The sequence below is a fragment of the Pungitius pungitius genome, chromosome 13 (genome assembly GCF_949316345.1).
Source record: "Pungitius pungitius chromosome 13, fPunPun2.1, whole genome shotgun sequence".
In the NCBI taxonomy this organism is placed as follows: Eukaryota; Metazoa; Chordata; class Actinopteri; order Perciformes; family Gasterosteidae; genus Pungitius; species Pungitius pungitius.
Window position 1 is genome coordinate 8,022,800 of NC_084912.1, and position 16,308 is coordinate 8,039,107.

Below are 16,308 nucleotides of genomic sequence, written 5' to 3' on the forward strand. Positions count from 1 at the left end.
CATTTTAAATGGATGTTTAAGAAGTAAGTACTGCATATAAAACTTACCAAAGAGAGGTGATCCCTGTGTTAATGACTATATTTTATTTATGAAGTACTGTTGAAAATTAAAGCATATGAAACCATGAGGTTGTTGTTCACTGAGTTTCTTATTGTGCAAAATATCCAATCTGAATCCTGCAGTATATTGACTTAGAGATGATGATATTTGACTTGATCGTTTTAGAGACATAGTGTCATTTTGGGTCTTCCTGGACGGTTTTGATAACGGTCAAACACTCCCCATCCAATATGTCTGCAGACACAGTGCTTGCGGTTGGAGTTTGATTAGCTTTGACCTTTCGACCTGATCACATGTTGCCATAGTGTGACGTCAAGGATAAAAAAACTGAGCTTTCCAATTTTTTGTTCACAACTCAATCTAATAAGACATTTGATTTGTATTTAAATATATATATACATATTTTTATTTCTTTTCATTATTATTATTATCAACATTTGTCTTGCTGCATGAATTCAGGTGGGCTGTTATGGGTTTACTATTACCATCATCACTGTATTATTTGTGGGCCGGGCATTTTTAGGGGGGGGAATGTGTCGCATATTCCATGGGTTTGTTAATTTTATTATTCCTAAAGGATGTTAATTTATTGCAAACTAACTGACACACAAAAAACCTGATTTCATAATACCATCATATGTTTACATGTTGATTTTATGGATTTGCCACATGTGATCACTTTACCAAATGACAAGGTTGGAGGCAACATAACTTACTTGATGCCGCTAACTTTTTCTGTGACGCATCATCTGCAACCAATAATCACAAACAAGCATGTTATTAAAAGTACATATATTTTATTGCATATTTCATTGCATATCTCAGCGCTCACAATATGTGTACATTTTTTTTTAAAATAATTAACACATTATCCTTCCTTAAACGTATTAGATATGTAACATTGCTTATGGTTAAATTTCACAGCTAAAAGTGAAAAAAGGTAAATTACATTAAAGCTGAACAGGAAGCTTTCTAAGCACAGTGGTAACTTATAGCGATACCTCGGGATTTTAATGTGACAACCGAGCGTCAATGTTGCTCTGAAAGCATCCAAAGCGTCCCTGTATTTATGTGTGCGCATCCCTGACACTCCAAAGAGGAAAGTGAGCCTTATGTCCCAAATGGAAAACAAGGCTGCAAGTCGCTTTGCCAGCTGGCTCACGTCTCCTGGTGAACTGAGGTGTGACGATAAATACTCACTCCTTCACTTACAGCTAAGGTAGCCGAAGCAAATACACTCTAAACCCACTGATGTGATACATTTTAAACCTGAGATATGTATCTTACATTGATGGTTAAATTACACCAGTTGGTGTTTTGCGTGGCTCTCATTGCTTCTGTTACTCACCTACAAAGATCTACACAAATACAAACTACTATTGTATACTAGCATTTAGCATTGCAGCAATAGGGGTATCTACGGCGCTAAAGCTTCTCCAATAACCGTGATTCTCAAAAATCTACATTTTGCAGGGTGACAAGAAGCTATCGTTGCTTCTTCACCAACAACTTGGGGACAATCACGCAACGTTTGTTTGCTGTTTGTTATATTCTGTTGTATTTTTAAATTACGGTATTGTGTCACAGTTTAGAGGCCGACAGTCTTTGTGTCTTGTTCTCTTTAGACGACTCTTTGTGGCGCACACACACACACACACACATTATACTAATTCTGTTCCAAGGGTCCTGCAGACATGGCGATTATTGAATAAAGGGCAGATCAAACCACATGTAATTGGCCTGTAAAAGTGGGAGCGTCCCTTTTCTAAACTGAGGATGTAACAAAGGGCCATCATTTTTTGTTCTTTCCCGTGGCACAGTGTTGGGATACTAGCGAGGACTCTGCCGTAGAGTAGTGCGTTCAATTGTTTGTCTCGCTTAGTTGTGCTTCATAATGGTTTTCTTATCATAGTTCTTTCAGGTCGTGAAAGACTGCAAGCTATTATTGATCAGTTTGAACAATGACGGCTTTCTAAAACTGACTTAACGAGCATATAAATTAACATAAATGTTGTGCCGTCTAATCCGGGCATAAATAAACAAGCTCAAAGTTTTTTTTCACATAAGATTATTACTTGATGAAACCAGAAACTATATTTACTAAAAACACAAAATCAAGAAATGAATAAATAATAATGGTTGGAGGTCAAAGTGCACCTCTGGTCCGTTTCTGATCTCGTTACAACTCCTTCCCGTGGAAGGCACGCAGGTTGAACGCCGTGTCCATGAACCTCTTCAGCTCATTCAGGTGGGTGAACTTGCTCCCTGTCGCAGGAGCAGCTGCAGGGTCCCGTCCCACATACCTGAGATAAAACATTGAGGGTTTTGTCACCTGATTCCTCTAAACAATTTATACCAGCTTGCCGCCTGTCGTGAACCAATTACGTGACAAGTTAACTTCAACCCTTACCAAACTGGCTTTCTGTCGGCCACCACTGTGAGTAAACGCGGTCGGACGTAGTCATAGTAACCCATGTTCTTGTGCTCCTCCTGACACCAGACCAGCTCAGCATTGGTGTATTTCTCCAGCTCTGCTCTGACCAGGTCGAACGGGAAAGGAGAGATCTGAGGGTGGAGGTTGAAGAACATGCAGAAGAAGAAAATCATGACATTGTATCACTGCAATTTTTTGCATGGAGCGTGTAGCTGACGGATTAAAAACCTGTTCAAGTCTGATGATGGCAATGTCTCCCTCCAGTTTCAGCTGTCTCCTCTCTCTAGCCAGTTCATAGTAGACTTTGCCGGTACAGAAAATCACCCTCTTCACTTGATCTGGGTTTTGAGCCGCAGGGCCCTCGTCTGGAATCAACCTTTTGAATTTAGTGCCTGCAGACATCAGATATGATGTTACACCAATCCAGTCTGCCAACATTTATGGATTATTTTAAGCCACATGTTACTGAGACAAAATAAAACGCCACCGTCAGCAAGCTCGTCAAAACTGGACCTTGCATCCGGGTGCCTCAGCAGAGACTTTGGAGTGAAAATGATCAGCTGTGGGAGAAAAAAAGGAAAAAGTTTTCGACGGTGACAAACAACAGATTGATTCTATCATCCGTATCTTTTTTGCGCGCCTTCAAAAACTCAAGAGAAAATAGTTTTTACGCTAATTTACTGCAAAAAATATACACAATATATCAGCTTGGGGAAAACAAAACATTTCTTTAACAATCAAGTAACTAAAACACTTTGTGTTCAGTCAACCAAGCTCAGAGTTTTTCATAAAAAACAAACATTATCCCCTATTGGCTCCCTGGCTAATTTGCTCAGGAAGTCATTTTCTCATGCTTCGCAAAGCATTGCATTTATGTTCAACAGGGGATCAGTTAAGACATTCGATGAGGCTGAAAACTGTGAGACTGAAAAAAGAGCTGTGCATTACGGAATGGGAACTATCTTAACGTCCCAAATGTTCATACCCCAACTAGCTCCACTTTAGAGGTTAAAATAACATAACGATACACATTTCTACTGTAAATAAATAAGTAGATTGATATAATTAAAGGTTCTGCATCTTTCAGAAAACTGAGATCCCTTTTAATATAGTATTGTATAATAAAATGACATGACAGTTTGTCTCTCATGATAAATCAATGAACAGATGTGAAAAGGACAAAACCCCAGTTAAATAACTTTGATTTTCAGATTTGAAACTCTGATTTGAATTCAATAGCAGACATAGCAATAAGCAGACATAGCTTTCTTCAGCTGGTGTAATGAATTGTCAAATGACCATCTGGATGTTTCATGGTAGCAGGCTTATAGGATGTGCGAGTCTTCAACGAAATCTATGCTGAATTTACTAAAATAAAATCAATTATTACAAAAGAAGCGCAACCTGGAGCAGAGTAAGACACATATTGAATACAGGGAAGACGATGTTCCACTTTACCGGTTTTCTGAATGGTAGCAGAATCTGCCGTCTGAGCACATGACAGTAATTAGCAGGCTTTGAGCAGTTTACCACAATCCAGTTACAGTCATACAGCTGCTGGACCTCAAAATCTCCATTATACTCCTTCAAAAAAACCAAAAAAAACATCCATAAGGTTATTGATTCTGAAAACAGAAATGTAACTTGAGAGTTAATGAATCACATAGTTGTTGTGTTGGTTGCAGCTATGCTTTTTATCATATTTTGGCAGGAGATGCAGTGGATGAGTGCATCGGTGTAATGTGTACATCTCTCTCTCGCACACAAGCTACAGATAACCTTAATCCCTTTGGGCTCCCACTAATAGTTTGATCAATACTCAATTTGATGATGAATCTGGGGAGCTTCTGCTGATACAGCCCGCTGCGGCTCCCTCCTTGAATGTTCTCTCATACCAGCGCACCCTCAGGACCTGAGTTACTGCTGAGCACCAACCCTTTGGAGGCCATAATGAAGAGACTTTTCAGCTCTCATCACTTAAGTGGTCATGACATCAGCAGAGCCATTAAAACAGGAAGCTATTGGATATTAACTGCAGCACACTGCGGGGTGACTTAGAGTGTTTGCATTAGGTAATGATTGTTAACCATCAGAGCCCTAACATAAATTGTACATGTGAACATACAGGGAAGTGATCGGGATCATCTTTGCTCATCTGTAGGAAACGTTCAGGTCGAGCTGACGAATGTTCTGGGCCCTGAGTGCAGAAGAGAAGAGGAGCGTGTGACACAAAATGTAAGAGGAATAGCTCTAAACGAATTGACATTGCGTAGACTGCTTTTTTTCCCGCCTTCTCACCATTCCTTCCATCCCATGTGGCAGCAGGAGGACAATACCATTGTGGCGGACCCACTTGGCCTGGCCCGGGCTGATGAACTGGTCAATGATACACTGGGCTGTGTTGTGAAAGTCTCCAAACTGGGCCTCCCAGAGGATCAGAGCATTTGGACTCGCCATGGCGAAGCCAAGTTCAAAACCTGGAGGCACAGGCATTATTGTATGGAGCAACAAAAAAAAGAGACTTTTGAACTAAAGGATGCTGTGTGACTCACCCAGCACTCCATACTCTGACAGGGAGCTGTTACAGACAGTGTAAGGAGCTTGGTTGGCCCACAGGTGATTCATGGGAACAGAGATGCGTTTGTCCACCCCTTGGTCATGCAGGACGTGATGACGGTGACTGAGAAAACATAAGAGACGATGAAACAGAAAGGACTCAAACAGACTTTGAGAAACAGAACTGCGGCCTTGGTTTAGGCTCCGTGATCTCGTAGTCCGTGCTGACAGTAAGTGGTTATTATGCTGCAAGAGCTAAAAGTGTGTTAGCGTTCGAAATGGTTTTGTTTACATCTTGTTTAGTTGATTTTTACTTGATAATTAAAATGTATTGATGCTTAAATAAGTAATTGATAATATATGTAAAGCTGACCATTATTACCACAACCGATTTGCAGGACTCAAGACAACTGGGCAAACATAGTAGATGCCAAATACACACATAACGCTGCCCATAAAGGCGCTGCACATAAAGGCGCTCCATGAAGAGTGCCCTCCTCTCTCCTCGTCTTCAGTCAGCAGGAGGCCTAACAGGAGTTGATGGGAGCAAAGAACCAAGCAGTAACAACCTCTAGCAGTCCGCTTGTTCCCAGCGAAAGAATCACCCTTCAAAACCAGCACGATCAGACAATCACTTACACCCCTTTAACATCACTTTAATGACATCCACACACACTCTCACAGACACACTCACACAGACACACACACACACTCTCACACACACAGTGCAAAAGGTTGTGTAAGGGCCGGGCGGAAGAACTGCAGGAAATAACCAAAGTCTATTGATTATTATCTTGAATATGATAAATTACCGCCTTGAAGACTGGATAATCATGATTTGAGTCTTCTGAATAACATCACCCATAATTATCGACTAATGAAAGCATATAATGTACTGCATAAAGGTTTTGTTTGATCCTTGATCCACATTTGTATGTAGACTTTCTGTTTAAGAAAAGCATTCAGCATTAATTGATGTAACACAACATATCACGTTTCATTTTCTCAACCACCTGCATGCAATCCAAAGAGGAACCAAAACCCTCCTGAGAATGAGGTCTTTCTCTGGGATTGCCTCGTAAACGGTGTGCCCACTCCTTCATTTCTTTCACACACACAAAAACGCACACAGTTTGTAGGCCCGGGGGGTTCCGCCATTAGTCAGGAAAAGGAGTGCGCGGCGCACGCAATCCAACCAAACACCACGACAGAATCTATTAGTTCACGCTGTTACGTACATCACAGGAACGCAAACAGACCCACTCGACTGCAACATGCCGATATGCTCAGCTCCTAAGGACTGTGAAAGGAAACAGTAACGTGGGAAGTGAAAAAAAAAGTGTAGGCAGGGGAAAAGGCAGTAAGTGGTGGTAAAGGGGGTAAAGTATAGCTGAAGTACAATGAGAAATAAAACAAACAACACAACGTAGACTCTCAACTCTCATTTAAATGAACAACAGGTGACGCGGGGATGAAGGGTGGAGTCTTTGACTGCTGTCATTTTTGTCACCCTTGCAAATTACCCTGCTGGAGGGGAAAGCAGAGTGGAAGAAGTACATGTCAGTGGTAAATGCAAGGCTGGAGAAAAAGCCCCGCAGCCTGTGGTTAGTTAGTGTGATGTATGTTGCTGTGAGCAGAGAGGTGGAGGGGGAGAAGGGGAAGGAGGGGGGGGGGGGTGTCAGTGAAGATGAGCTGGAGGAGAAATGACAGGGGACAGATGAGACAGGCACAGTAAAAGGGGGAGCTGGTTTTGTTCATGTGTCACTCGTTCCTCCATACCATGACAACACCACTCGGGATTCACAGATCCCAGGAGACTCTGCTGACGTCTGTCAGACCCCCCCCCCCCCAATTACTTCATTTACTATTTTTAGGTGACTGTTCTTTACCCTTAATGTCGGGTCAGGCAAGCTGACCACGACAGATTCAACAAATAAGGCATTTGGGGAAATATCAAGTCATTGTTAGACTGCATGGTTAGTTCAAATCATCATTAAAAGTATTTTCAAATAATGTTCCAGTGTTGAATAGAAAACCTTTTATGAGTGAGGTTGGGACATGCACCAAAGGTCAATTTAAAATTACAATGTGGTTAAATTACATCCACTGAAAGTGGGCGTTTCCTAAGTGTACCACTATAATACAATTGACACAAGGCAAGATGTTTAAAAAAAGATTCATATAGATCCTTGAAGAAGAAGAATTGAGTCTTTATTTGTGTTGCCATGGACTCACCTAAAGGTGCCTCGCTCTACATCCTGACCACTGAGCCGTACATGAACGCCATCTTTGAGAAGGGAGCCAAAGGCCATGTACTCTCCCAGAGCCCAGTCCATCTGCCGGCTCTTCACCAGTTCAGCTCGGCCACGCAGGATGCGAGACACACCTGGAGAACACACAAACACACACACAGAGACAGACAGATGAACAAGAAAATACAACCAAGTGAGGAAAGCACTGGAGAAGTGAGTGTGAAACGCAATGGCTTGACGCACTGTGTTGTAAATAACATAAAGTCACCAAATCAGCTGTGCAGCCTAAACACCTGCGGTTAGGAAAGAGCATGTTCACAGGTGAACTGCTTTAATTGACTTGATATCATCCTTGCAGACAACAAAGGAAGTGATTGTGGCACTGAGGATCATTCAGCAGCACGCATCTCGTTCCCTGCAGGTATGTGTGCTCTACTGTCAATGTGTAGATTGATTTCTAGTGCAGCATATTAGTAGCACTACTATTATCGGTCTGCACGTTTCTCCAGCAAAGAGCTACTAAACTAACCAGGATGGATTTTAAAGTCTTTCAGAGGCACCGAGCTGGCCGCCTGGCCGATGTGCTGCAGGACTTCCTCACTCAGTCCTGTGGGGACACAGTTCATGCTCCTGGGTTCTCCCTCAGCTGTGAAGAAATCTACGGAAAGAGAAAGAGAGAGAGGGACGGTGAGTTTTCATAGAAAAGGGGAGTCAATTCAAAGATTTTTTTCTCTGTGGCTTGAATTACTGTATTGCAAACATTTTACCAGGCCACGGGGAGTCGAGCCAGTGGCGAATGTGTGAAATCTTTTCATCCTTGGAGCTTCTGTATGCCTCCTCACATATCTTGTCATATTTGGCAACTTCTTCCTGCAACCGATGTCAAACAGCACATATTAACCGATGCAATTAAAGGGATACAGCTAACCAACACTGATTCTAAATGTGAACGAGAGAAAAAGAACTCAAGAGAGAGGAAAATAAATATTAAAGGAGGAGAGATGCCTCCACCGGCAGTAATGGTTCTGCCTGGATATATTTTAGGTAATAGCAGCCCACACAACAGAAAACAATGTCCATCAAAAGCCAGGAAGTGTTTCCTCTGTCATCGGGGTCTACAAGAATTGTTCAGAATGGATGTTACAATCAAAGTCTCTGTTTTGGATGAAGAGCCTGAGCAATTCCATTGACTGGAACAAGAATCTGAGGTGTATTTCAACTTCATTGAGCAATATATTCTCTTTGTGAGGGATTGTTTGCTAGGTGTTTGAACTGAGGCAGTAAATTGAAACTCAATTGCAACTGTGCTGGTGCAACACATTTACTGGAAGGCAAAGGTAATATTGAAGCGTGATTTAATGCACTTAGTCCGGCGTATTGGGAGGCCAAATTAAACAGTAACAGCGACCAGAAAACAATATATTTACCAGGAGCAAACAGCATTAGATCACAAACCTCAAATTCCTGCAGTGTCACCACTCCCTCCGCAATCAGTCTGTCGGAGTACTTTCTCACAACACGCTGCTGCCGGCGGATCTGTTTGTACATGAGCGGCTGGGTAAACATGGGCTCGTCCATCTCGTTATGGCCGAACCGTCTGTAACACACCTGTAAATACGCGAGCAGGAATGTCTTAGTGTACACTTAGAAGTGTGTTTCCCCGAAAGTCCATTAAGACTTTGCCTTTGACTAACCAGGTCAACGACCACGTCCTTGTTGAAGGTGCTCCTCCACTCTGCAGCCAACCGACAGACGTACATGACGGCCTCGGGGTCGTCGGCATTCACGTGGAAGATGGGCGCGTTGACCACCCGAGCGACGTCGGTGGGGTAGGGGGAGGAGCGGGCCACCCGAGGGTCTGTGGTGAAGCCAATCTGACAGGCGACATGCACACGCAAATCAATCTTGAAGTATAACATGCTAATTAATTGACATAGTTTTCAGTACAAAATATGCATATGTGGTGTGACTAACTAAAATATCTTAAAACATGGGAAACAAAAAATTTAACAGATCATTTTGATAGTTTTGATTTAGGAGTCAGTTGTTCCAAAGAGTTTTTGGAATAATTCATTTAAATAATTATTATCGAGCGCAAGAAGTTCAAGAAGTAATAAAGCTCTATTAGTAATAGTGATATAATTACTATTACATTAGTATGACTGCCATTACATGTCCGTACATTATGAAATGCATTCTGGAAATAAGTAAATAACACTCCGTTACCTGGTTGTTGACCACCACATGGATTGTACCATGTGTGGTGTAGGAGGGGAGCTCACTCAGGTGGAAAGTCTCATACACAACTCCTTGTCCAGCAAAAGCAGCGTCGCCATGAATCGAGATGCACATCACCTAAAAATCGCATAAGACACTTAACAAACCAGAGTAGCACAACGGATCCCTAATGTAAATGTACAGACTTCAAATAAGGTACCAGGTATTTAGTGTTACCTTCTTGCCCTGAGTGTCTCCTCTGTAGAACTGCTCAGCTTTGGCCTTGCCCTGAACCACGGGATCCACTGCCTCCAGGTGCGAGGGGTTGGCCATGAGTGACAGAGTGATGTTCTTGTCTGTCTCACGGTTAATCCTCTCGTGGTACAGCCCAAGATGGTATTTAACATCACCCGACCCCTAAAGGTGTAAAGGACGTTATGAAATAAAGCTTCTCCAGCTTGCTTTCCTTGGATACTTTTCCCCACTGTTCCCTCACCTCATCAGCAGCCTCTAACTTGGAGTCAAACTGACAGAAGATCTGATCCAGGTCCTTACGGATCACGTTGGCCAGAACATTCAGTCGACCCCTGGATCAGATATGGAAGGACAAAAATCAGCTGTGCACAGATAGAGTAGATGTAAGGAAATTATACCCCGCACCGATGAGGCATCCCCATGATCACGTTGTCGATTCCGGCAGCGCTCGATGTATCAATCATGGTTTTAAGGGCAGGGATGAGCACTTCACAGCCCTCCAAACCAAAACGTTTCTCGGATGACCACTTTCTGGCCAGGAAGTCCTCAAACCTGGACATTAAAAAAAAAGTGAGACACCACTACTGCTCTGTTCAGAAAATTATTATTGGAACAAAGCTACGATGGTTCAGAGAACCTGTACTTATTTATTTTCTGTATTTCAGGAACTACGTGCGTGCGTATGTTAATAGAAATGATAACCCTGCACCAGCATACAACAAGCAAAAATACAATAAGAAGTGATTGCACATTAACAATAGATAGATCACTTAAAGGAAACTCCAGTGACTCCTGAGATCATTTATCAAAGATACAAATTAGCTCACATGAAGAATAGGGTGTTTATCTCTCTAAATATATGCATGTGCAAGAGTTGTGTTAATGTTATGTGAGTCTCTGATGTGATCTGTGAGTGAGGTATAGTGGTGTCATTAAAGGGTAAGTCAGTAGTTCCTTATTCACGTCTCACCGCGTGGATCTGATCAGGCGGGCCAGCAAAGTCCTCTTCTCTGCATTGCTGAACTGCATTATTCCCGGAGTCTCAATTTTCTGACGGATCCACTGACATTGGTCCACATTGTTAATGAACATGTATTCAACTCCTATGTGACCGCAGTAGGATATCTGATAAAGAAGAGGTAACAGAACAGATTGCATGGTACCGTGTTATGGCTCCCCCAACACCCCTTCTTTAATAGATCAATGAAATACCTCTAGTCTGCGTATGATCTCTTTAAGAGGAAGAGGGTTGTCTCCTCCTCCGATGAATGTGGTGGGGGGAAGTTGAAAGCTTCTGTCCAAGTCAGACTCATTGAGACTGTAGAACCCTACGGAAACATCATGTGAAACACAAGTTTGTGTTAAGAGGAGATGACACTTATTCAGAGTCTTGCCAATAATATCAAAAAAAGCAATTCAAGTTGTTTTTTTATTGATTGGTTTGTATCAATTGCCGTCAGGCTTTTGTGCCGTACAACACTGCAGATGAGGAGAGCTGTCGGTTTACAAAGAGCACTATTCTAATGAACATCCAAAGAAACACCCACAACACAGCAGAGCAGAAAGACCTGCTAGTTCATGACCTGAAATCACAACGTACTTCTATATCATGCAAATGATTTGAACACTACTGAAACAAACATTGTGTCCTGCCTTTCAAAAGTGAGGATTTGCTGTTTGATCGGTTTTACAACACTGTAAATGTAACATGTTGAGGTTGAGGACCTTAACTGAGACTGAAATCATATATAAAGGGTAGCCATTTTACTTTTTTATAAAGAATAGGAACGTCATGCCCCCTTCAAACGTTGCAGTGAATTGATGTTACATTTCGATCAATGTAAATTTGTTTCTGATGGCAAGAACTGTCAAAAATATATTTGGTTATAAAATAAAAACAACTTCCAGGAGGTGACAGTACAACAGCGGGACGTGTGGAGACACGGCAACCTGTACCAGAGGACCCACATAAGTTTTACCCTGCTGACAAAGCCCACCTGAGAGAGCTGTCCAAGCTCAACAACGCCAGCAAACATAAGAGGAGACAGGTGCAAATCATATTAGGAAAACAGCAAAGACAGAGGGGGCCAAGAATAGACTCTTGTACTAGCGGCTGACCAAATAAGGGTCCACGGAGGCTGCCATTAGCTTTCATTAGGGAGCTATAGAACTGGTAACAATACATAATGCAGCGCTATGTCCTGCCACACAATGATCACTGATAAACAGAGCCAACAGGAACAATCTCTCTCCTCTTTACCAGCTATTACTGTAGACTTCGATTGCTGTCAGTGGCCGTCCGACGTCCACCGATCCCCACTGCGCTAAATGAAATGGAGAACAACAAGAGCTCGGCCTGAGATTAATGGCAGCATTAGGCTGACCGGCCCGCATACAGACTCGGCGGTAAAACGTGATGGGGCCAACTACACTGAAATATCACTTACGCTCCAGAGTCTGATGAAGAGTTATGCAACCCTGGGTGTGCATAATGTGTTCATAGAAGCACATCCATGTCCTCTACAAACCCTCAATGGGATAAAGAAGTGACATCGTAATGAAGGAGATATTTCATTATAGGACAAATTAAGCTTTTGAAGTAAACACGCAAACGATAATAATAATATGCTTATGACTAAAATATGAAAGCACAACAAGTATCTTGAGGTAATAAGAAGGGAGGACTTCTTTAGTAGGAGTGTAATTAGCATATCCACTGCCTGTGGCTTACCTCCATATCCCTTTATCTATGAATGGGGAATAAAAAAGGGACATCTATGCAATATCCACAAAAAGTCTAAAACAGAAAACCGTCTAACCCTGAACCTGTTTTTTCCTTTTCCTGTTTTTTTCCATTTTTGTGAATGATACAACCTCTTCGACAAATGTTTCATGGAGCCTATGGTTATGAAAATACTTTAGTTAATAGAAAACTAGAAAAGATAATCCAGTCAAGACATGGTGAAAATATTTCTCTTTGCTTGGTGTCGTGGTGTCTCACCTAATTTATCGATAGTGGTGATCAGGTCGGAGGGAACAAAAGAGTCCAGGTCAGCCTCCAAGATTCCCAGAGGGTCTAACTGGGCAACATGGTGACCACGAATCTACACAGAGAGACAAGGAGACGAGGCGAGTAGAATCAGGCAAGGAAAAGTGACGGGAAGAAGAGATTAAGATTCAACAAGGGGCTGCCGTCATGATACCAAGTGTGAACATCTGGAGAATGAGCGAACACTCAGTTATAGATTAGCCTCTGTGAGAAAAGGGCCCCTTGAGAGTGCTTTTATGTCTATTTACGTGCACACACATTCCCAACAGGACGGCAGCAAACTGGGAATAAAAGGGATGCCTATGCCAAAAGACAGAATTTAATAAATCCCTCAGATAGTTCTTTCGAATTAATTTGAGGTCGAGGGGAAATGTTACCTCCTGTTTTGTTCAAGAAGTCTCTTTGATATCTCCAGTTTTCAAAAGGCAGCAAGGTTAAGTAGGTTAGTTAATCTGCAATTTGCATTACCTCGTGCAGCGACAAACAAATTGTATATTCCTTTTAATATAAGGACACATGGTATAAACAGCTTTCACTGCCAGATGCGTGTGTTTAGGGAAGGCGAGTGGATGTTGTTTGATGCCTTTTTCACACACACACGTCTGAGATAGAAATAGTCAGGCTGTTGTGGCTCGAGGTAATTGACATCTTAATTCTGTACACAGACACTGCATTACTGTTTAATTCCCATGGTATATGTGATCAATCTTTAAAAAAAAAAAAACATAGCATCAAGCTAAATCTGTTGTGTGCATGTGTGTGTGTGTGTGTGTGTGGGGGGGGGGGGGGGGGGGCTGTGGAGTACCTGGTAAGCTCTAATGAGGCTGTGCACGGCCAGGTGGTCCTCCACCACTTTGTGTGCCGTGTCTGGTGAGTGGGACAGCGCTCGGCCCTGGAGCAGAGCGGAGGGGCGTCTCTCACCCGCCTCGCCAGACGGACCGGAGGCCTGGATGTTGCGGAAGAATTTGTCCCAAGACTAGAAGACACAGAGAGACGGATGAGGAGCAGAGGGCACCGGGTCCATGGTCGGGGGATGACGGGGCGGAGAAAGCGCTGGACAGGAATCCAAGACGTTGGAGCACTCGCCTCCATTTGTTGACTCCTCGGGCATCTGAGCTATCGGCACACGTCGTGCACATTGTATTAAGTGCACGGTGCAAGGTCGTGGTGGTCAAAAGTTTGGACACATTTACTCATTCAATTCAGTGAGAAAGTGTGTCAAAATGTGGTACTGCACACTGTCCATCTCTTATCCCTCTATATCTCGTTTCTTTGCACGTGTTTGCACTCTGTTACCTCGTGGACACTTGTATGATCCTCCAGCCAGGCCAGGTACATCTGCTCCACGTAGCTGGAGCCACGGGCCGCCGCGGAGAGGACGGGCGCGGCCCCGGAGGGGCAACCTCTCCTGGGTTCAACCCAGCGGCCGGCCGGTGCACCTCCTCCACCCCATCGCAGCCACGGACTCCCTCCGACACCGACACCGCCCCCCCTCAGCACGGCCGCCAGGGCCCGCAGCTGACTCATAGCTGCAGACGGGCGAAGTGAGGGAGAAAGTCGGGTGGTCAGAGAGCGTCCACGGTGCCAATGTCACTACGGGGCTTACACAACCTCGGGGAGAGATATTTCTGTACGTCACACGTGGCGTTTGAGTCGTACGGTTACACGCACGGACGGAAGAGGACCCGCCGAACTACGACCGTGGGGCCGCGTGGATGAAGTGACCTCCACGGGGTTACATTCTCGCGGGTGGAAAGTGAGCGCGGTCGTAATGTAGGAACATCTGCGCTACTCGACAACGCACACCGAGCGGCCTCGTGAGTTTTTTTTTTTTTTTTCGTCTGTGCTCAAACTATCAGCAGGACGCGACCGAAGTACGACCCTCTGCCTCCGCAGCATCCGCCGGCGCCCAACTTTCTCACCTTTTCCCGCGGGATGCTTTGCGTGCTTCTTCGACGCTACAGTGGCGGATTCACTGCCCCAAGCGTGGCCTATTTCATCCTGGGTCTAATTCCCCTCGACCGCTAATCCCTCAACGTCAATTTAAATCCTCGTAATCTCCCCCCCCCCCTCCCCGGTCTCTGCGTTTCACGCGGTATCACAGTGGGGGGGGGGGGGGGGGCAAAAGCAGAGCGGTTCTCCTTCACTACGTTACCTTTGCGTTAGAGTCTCACCGGCCTCGCCGTGGGATGTGAACGGGACAGGTATCGGTGAAGGTGAGAGACCCGAGCGCGTGCGCGGTTTAACACGCCCCTTCCCCGCGTGTCAGGTGGTGCTTCACCATCTTTATCTTTTTTTTTTCCCCAAGTGAAATTAATATATCATTGCTTTTTTATGTACGTATTTATTTGTATTAACAATCCATTGTATAACCAGACTACTTACCGTAATCTACGAGTCCCTGCACACACTTCTCATCCAGACAGGTCATTTCTCCCCTTACGTTACATCATGCATACGTCTTGCCCCTTCGGTGTTAATTATGTGAGGCAATTAAACTTTTATAAAAGCTGCAACATGAGTGATTTGAGCAAGCGGTTTCAGATTGATGGGCTTCTACCTTGAGTGGGTTAAACAATAAGATAATTGAACCTCCCTCTCTCCAGCCTCTGCCATTGCTCCCTCCCCGGCCTCTGCCTCGTCTATTCTCATCATTCATACTTACTGGCACAGAATGAACAGTATTATCAATCACGACAAACACGACCCTGGAAAGGGGAAAACGGAGTGGGCATGAGTTACAGGAGGATCTACAAGACACAACAGTGTAGGTCTAAATATCAAAGCGTCGACACCCCAATACGATTGTATTTTGTGTCCCTCTCTGTCAAATGTGACATTTCAAAATAAAATATTTAACGGAAGAATAAAAGCAAACCCATATGCTTTAAGTCTATTGAAATCATATTATTTCTCAGTGTTTCCTCCCCTTATCGGTGTTTGCATTTTTCTTTGCTGCTGGTCTCTGGCTGACCTGGAAAACATGGGGTCAGGCAATTATGAACTGAAATGCCATTTTGTTGCTGTGATTTCGCCGCCTGACAAAGATGGAGTGAAGACTAGTTGCTTTCTGCCATTTTATTAATAGTGTTCATTGCTGAAAAAAACCTGTGCCGCTGGGTAACATTACAGGCTCCGCGTTAAAATTACATCCTGTTTTAGAATAATGACATCAGCAGAGAGGCCAAAACTAGACCAGCGGTAAATGAAACACCATTTTCTGTAACCTTCTATTTGTGTTGACAGAAAATGTGAATAACAGTCAAAATATGTCACCATCGTCGTTGACTAGTTATTCATCCACAGGCCCTTTCAGTCAATGGATCCAGGAGGCGCCAGTAACCTAAATGAAGTTCAGGTTCAGGTGACCCTGGCTCACTGCAGCCATCAACAGTCGGGCCGGGCCAAACCGCATCGACTTTGTTGCTCATTTGGGGAATGACGGGCACAGTACAAAGATAATGTGTAATTCACTTACCCTCACC

The 16,308-nt window shown here is 43.7% G+C and overlaps 1 protein-coding gene across 1 annotated transcript; it reads right to left on the reverse strand.

Annotated features, from left to right (window-relative positions):
• Positions 1 to 846: 846 nt before the first annotated feature.
• ogdhl (oxoglutarate dehydrogenase L) lies at positions 847 to 14,872 on the reverse strand. Its single transcript, XM_037466464.2, has 23 exons — positions 14,746 to 14,872; positions 14,120 to 14,352; positions 13,629 to 13,799; positions 12,776 to 12,878; positions 10,987 to 11,102; positions 10,745 to 10,899; positions 10,180 to 10,326; positions 10,016 to 10,106; positions 9,757 to 9,936; positions 9,529 to 9,657; positions 8,997 to 9,176; positions 8,758 to 8,910; positions 8,070 to 8,172; positions 7,832 to 7,960; positions 7,286 to 7,436; positions 5,047 to 5,174; positions 4,793 to 4,971; positions 4,620 to 4,691; positions 3,953 to 4,078; positions 2,982 to 3,054; positions 2,723 to 2,886; positions 2,471 to 2,625; positions 847 to 2,363 (listed from the first exon to the last, which is right to left on the reverse strand). The coding sequence occupies exons 2-23, from the start codon at positions 14,348 to 14,350 to the stop codon at positions 2,240 to 2,242; spliced, it is 3,060 nt and encodes a 1,019-aa protein (XP_037322361.2). The 5' UTR covers positions 14,351 to 14,352; positions 14,746 to 14,872; the 3' UTR covers positions 847 to 2,239.
• Between the last annotated feature and the right edge of the window lie 1,436 nt (positions 14,873 to 16,308).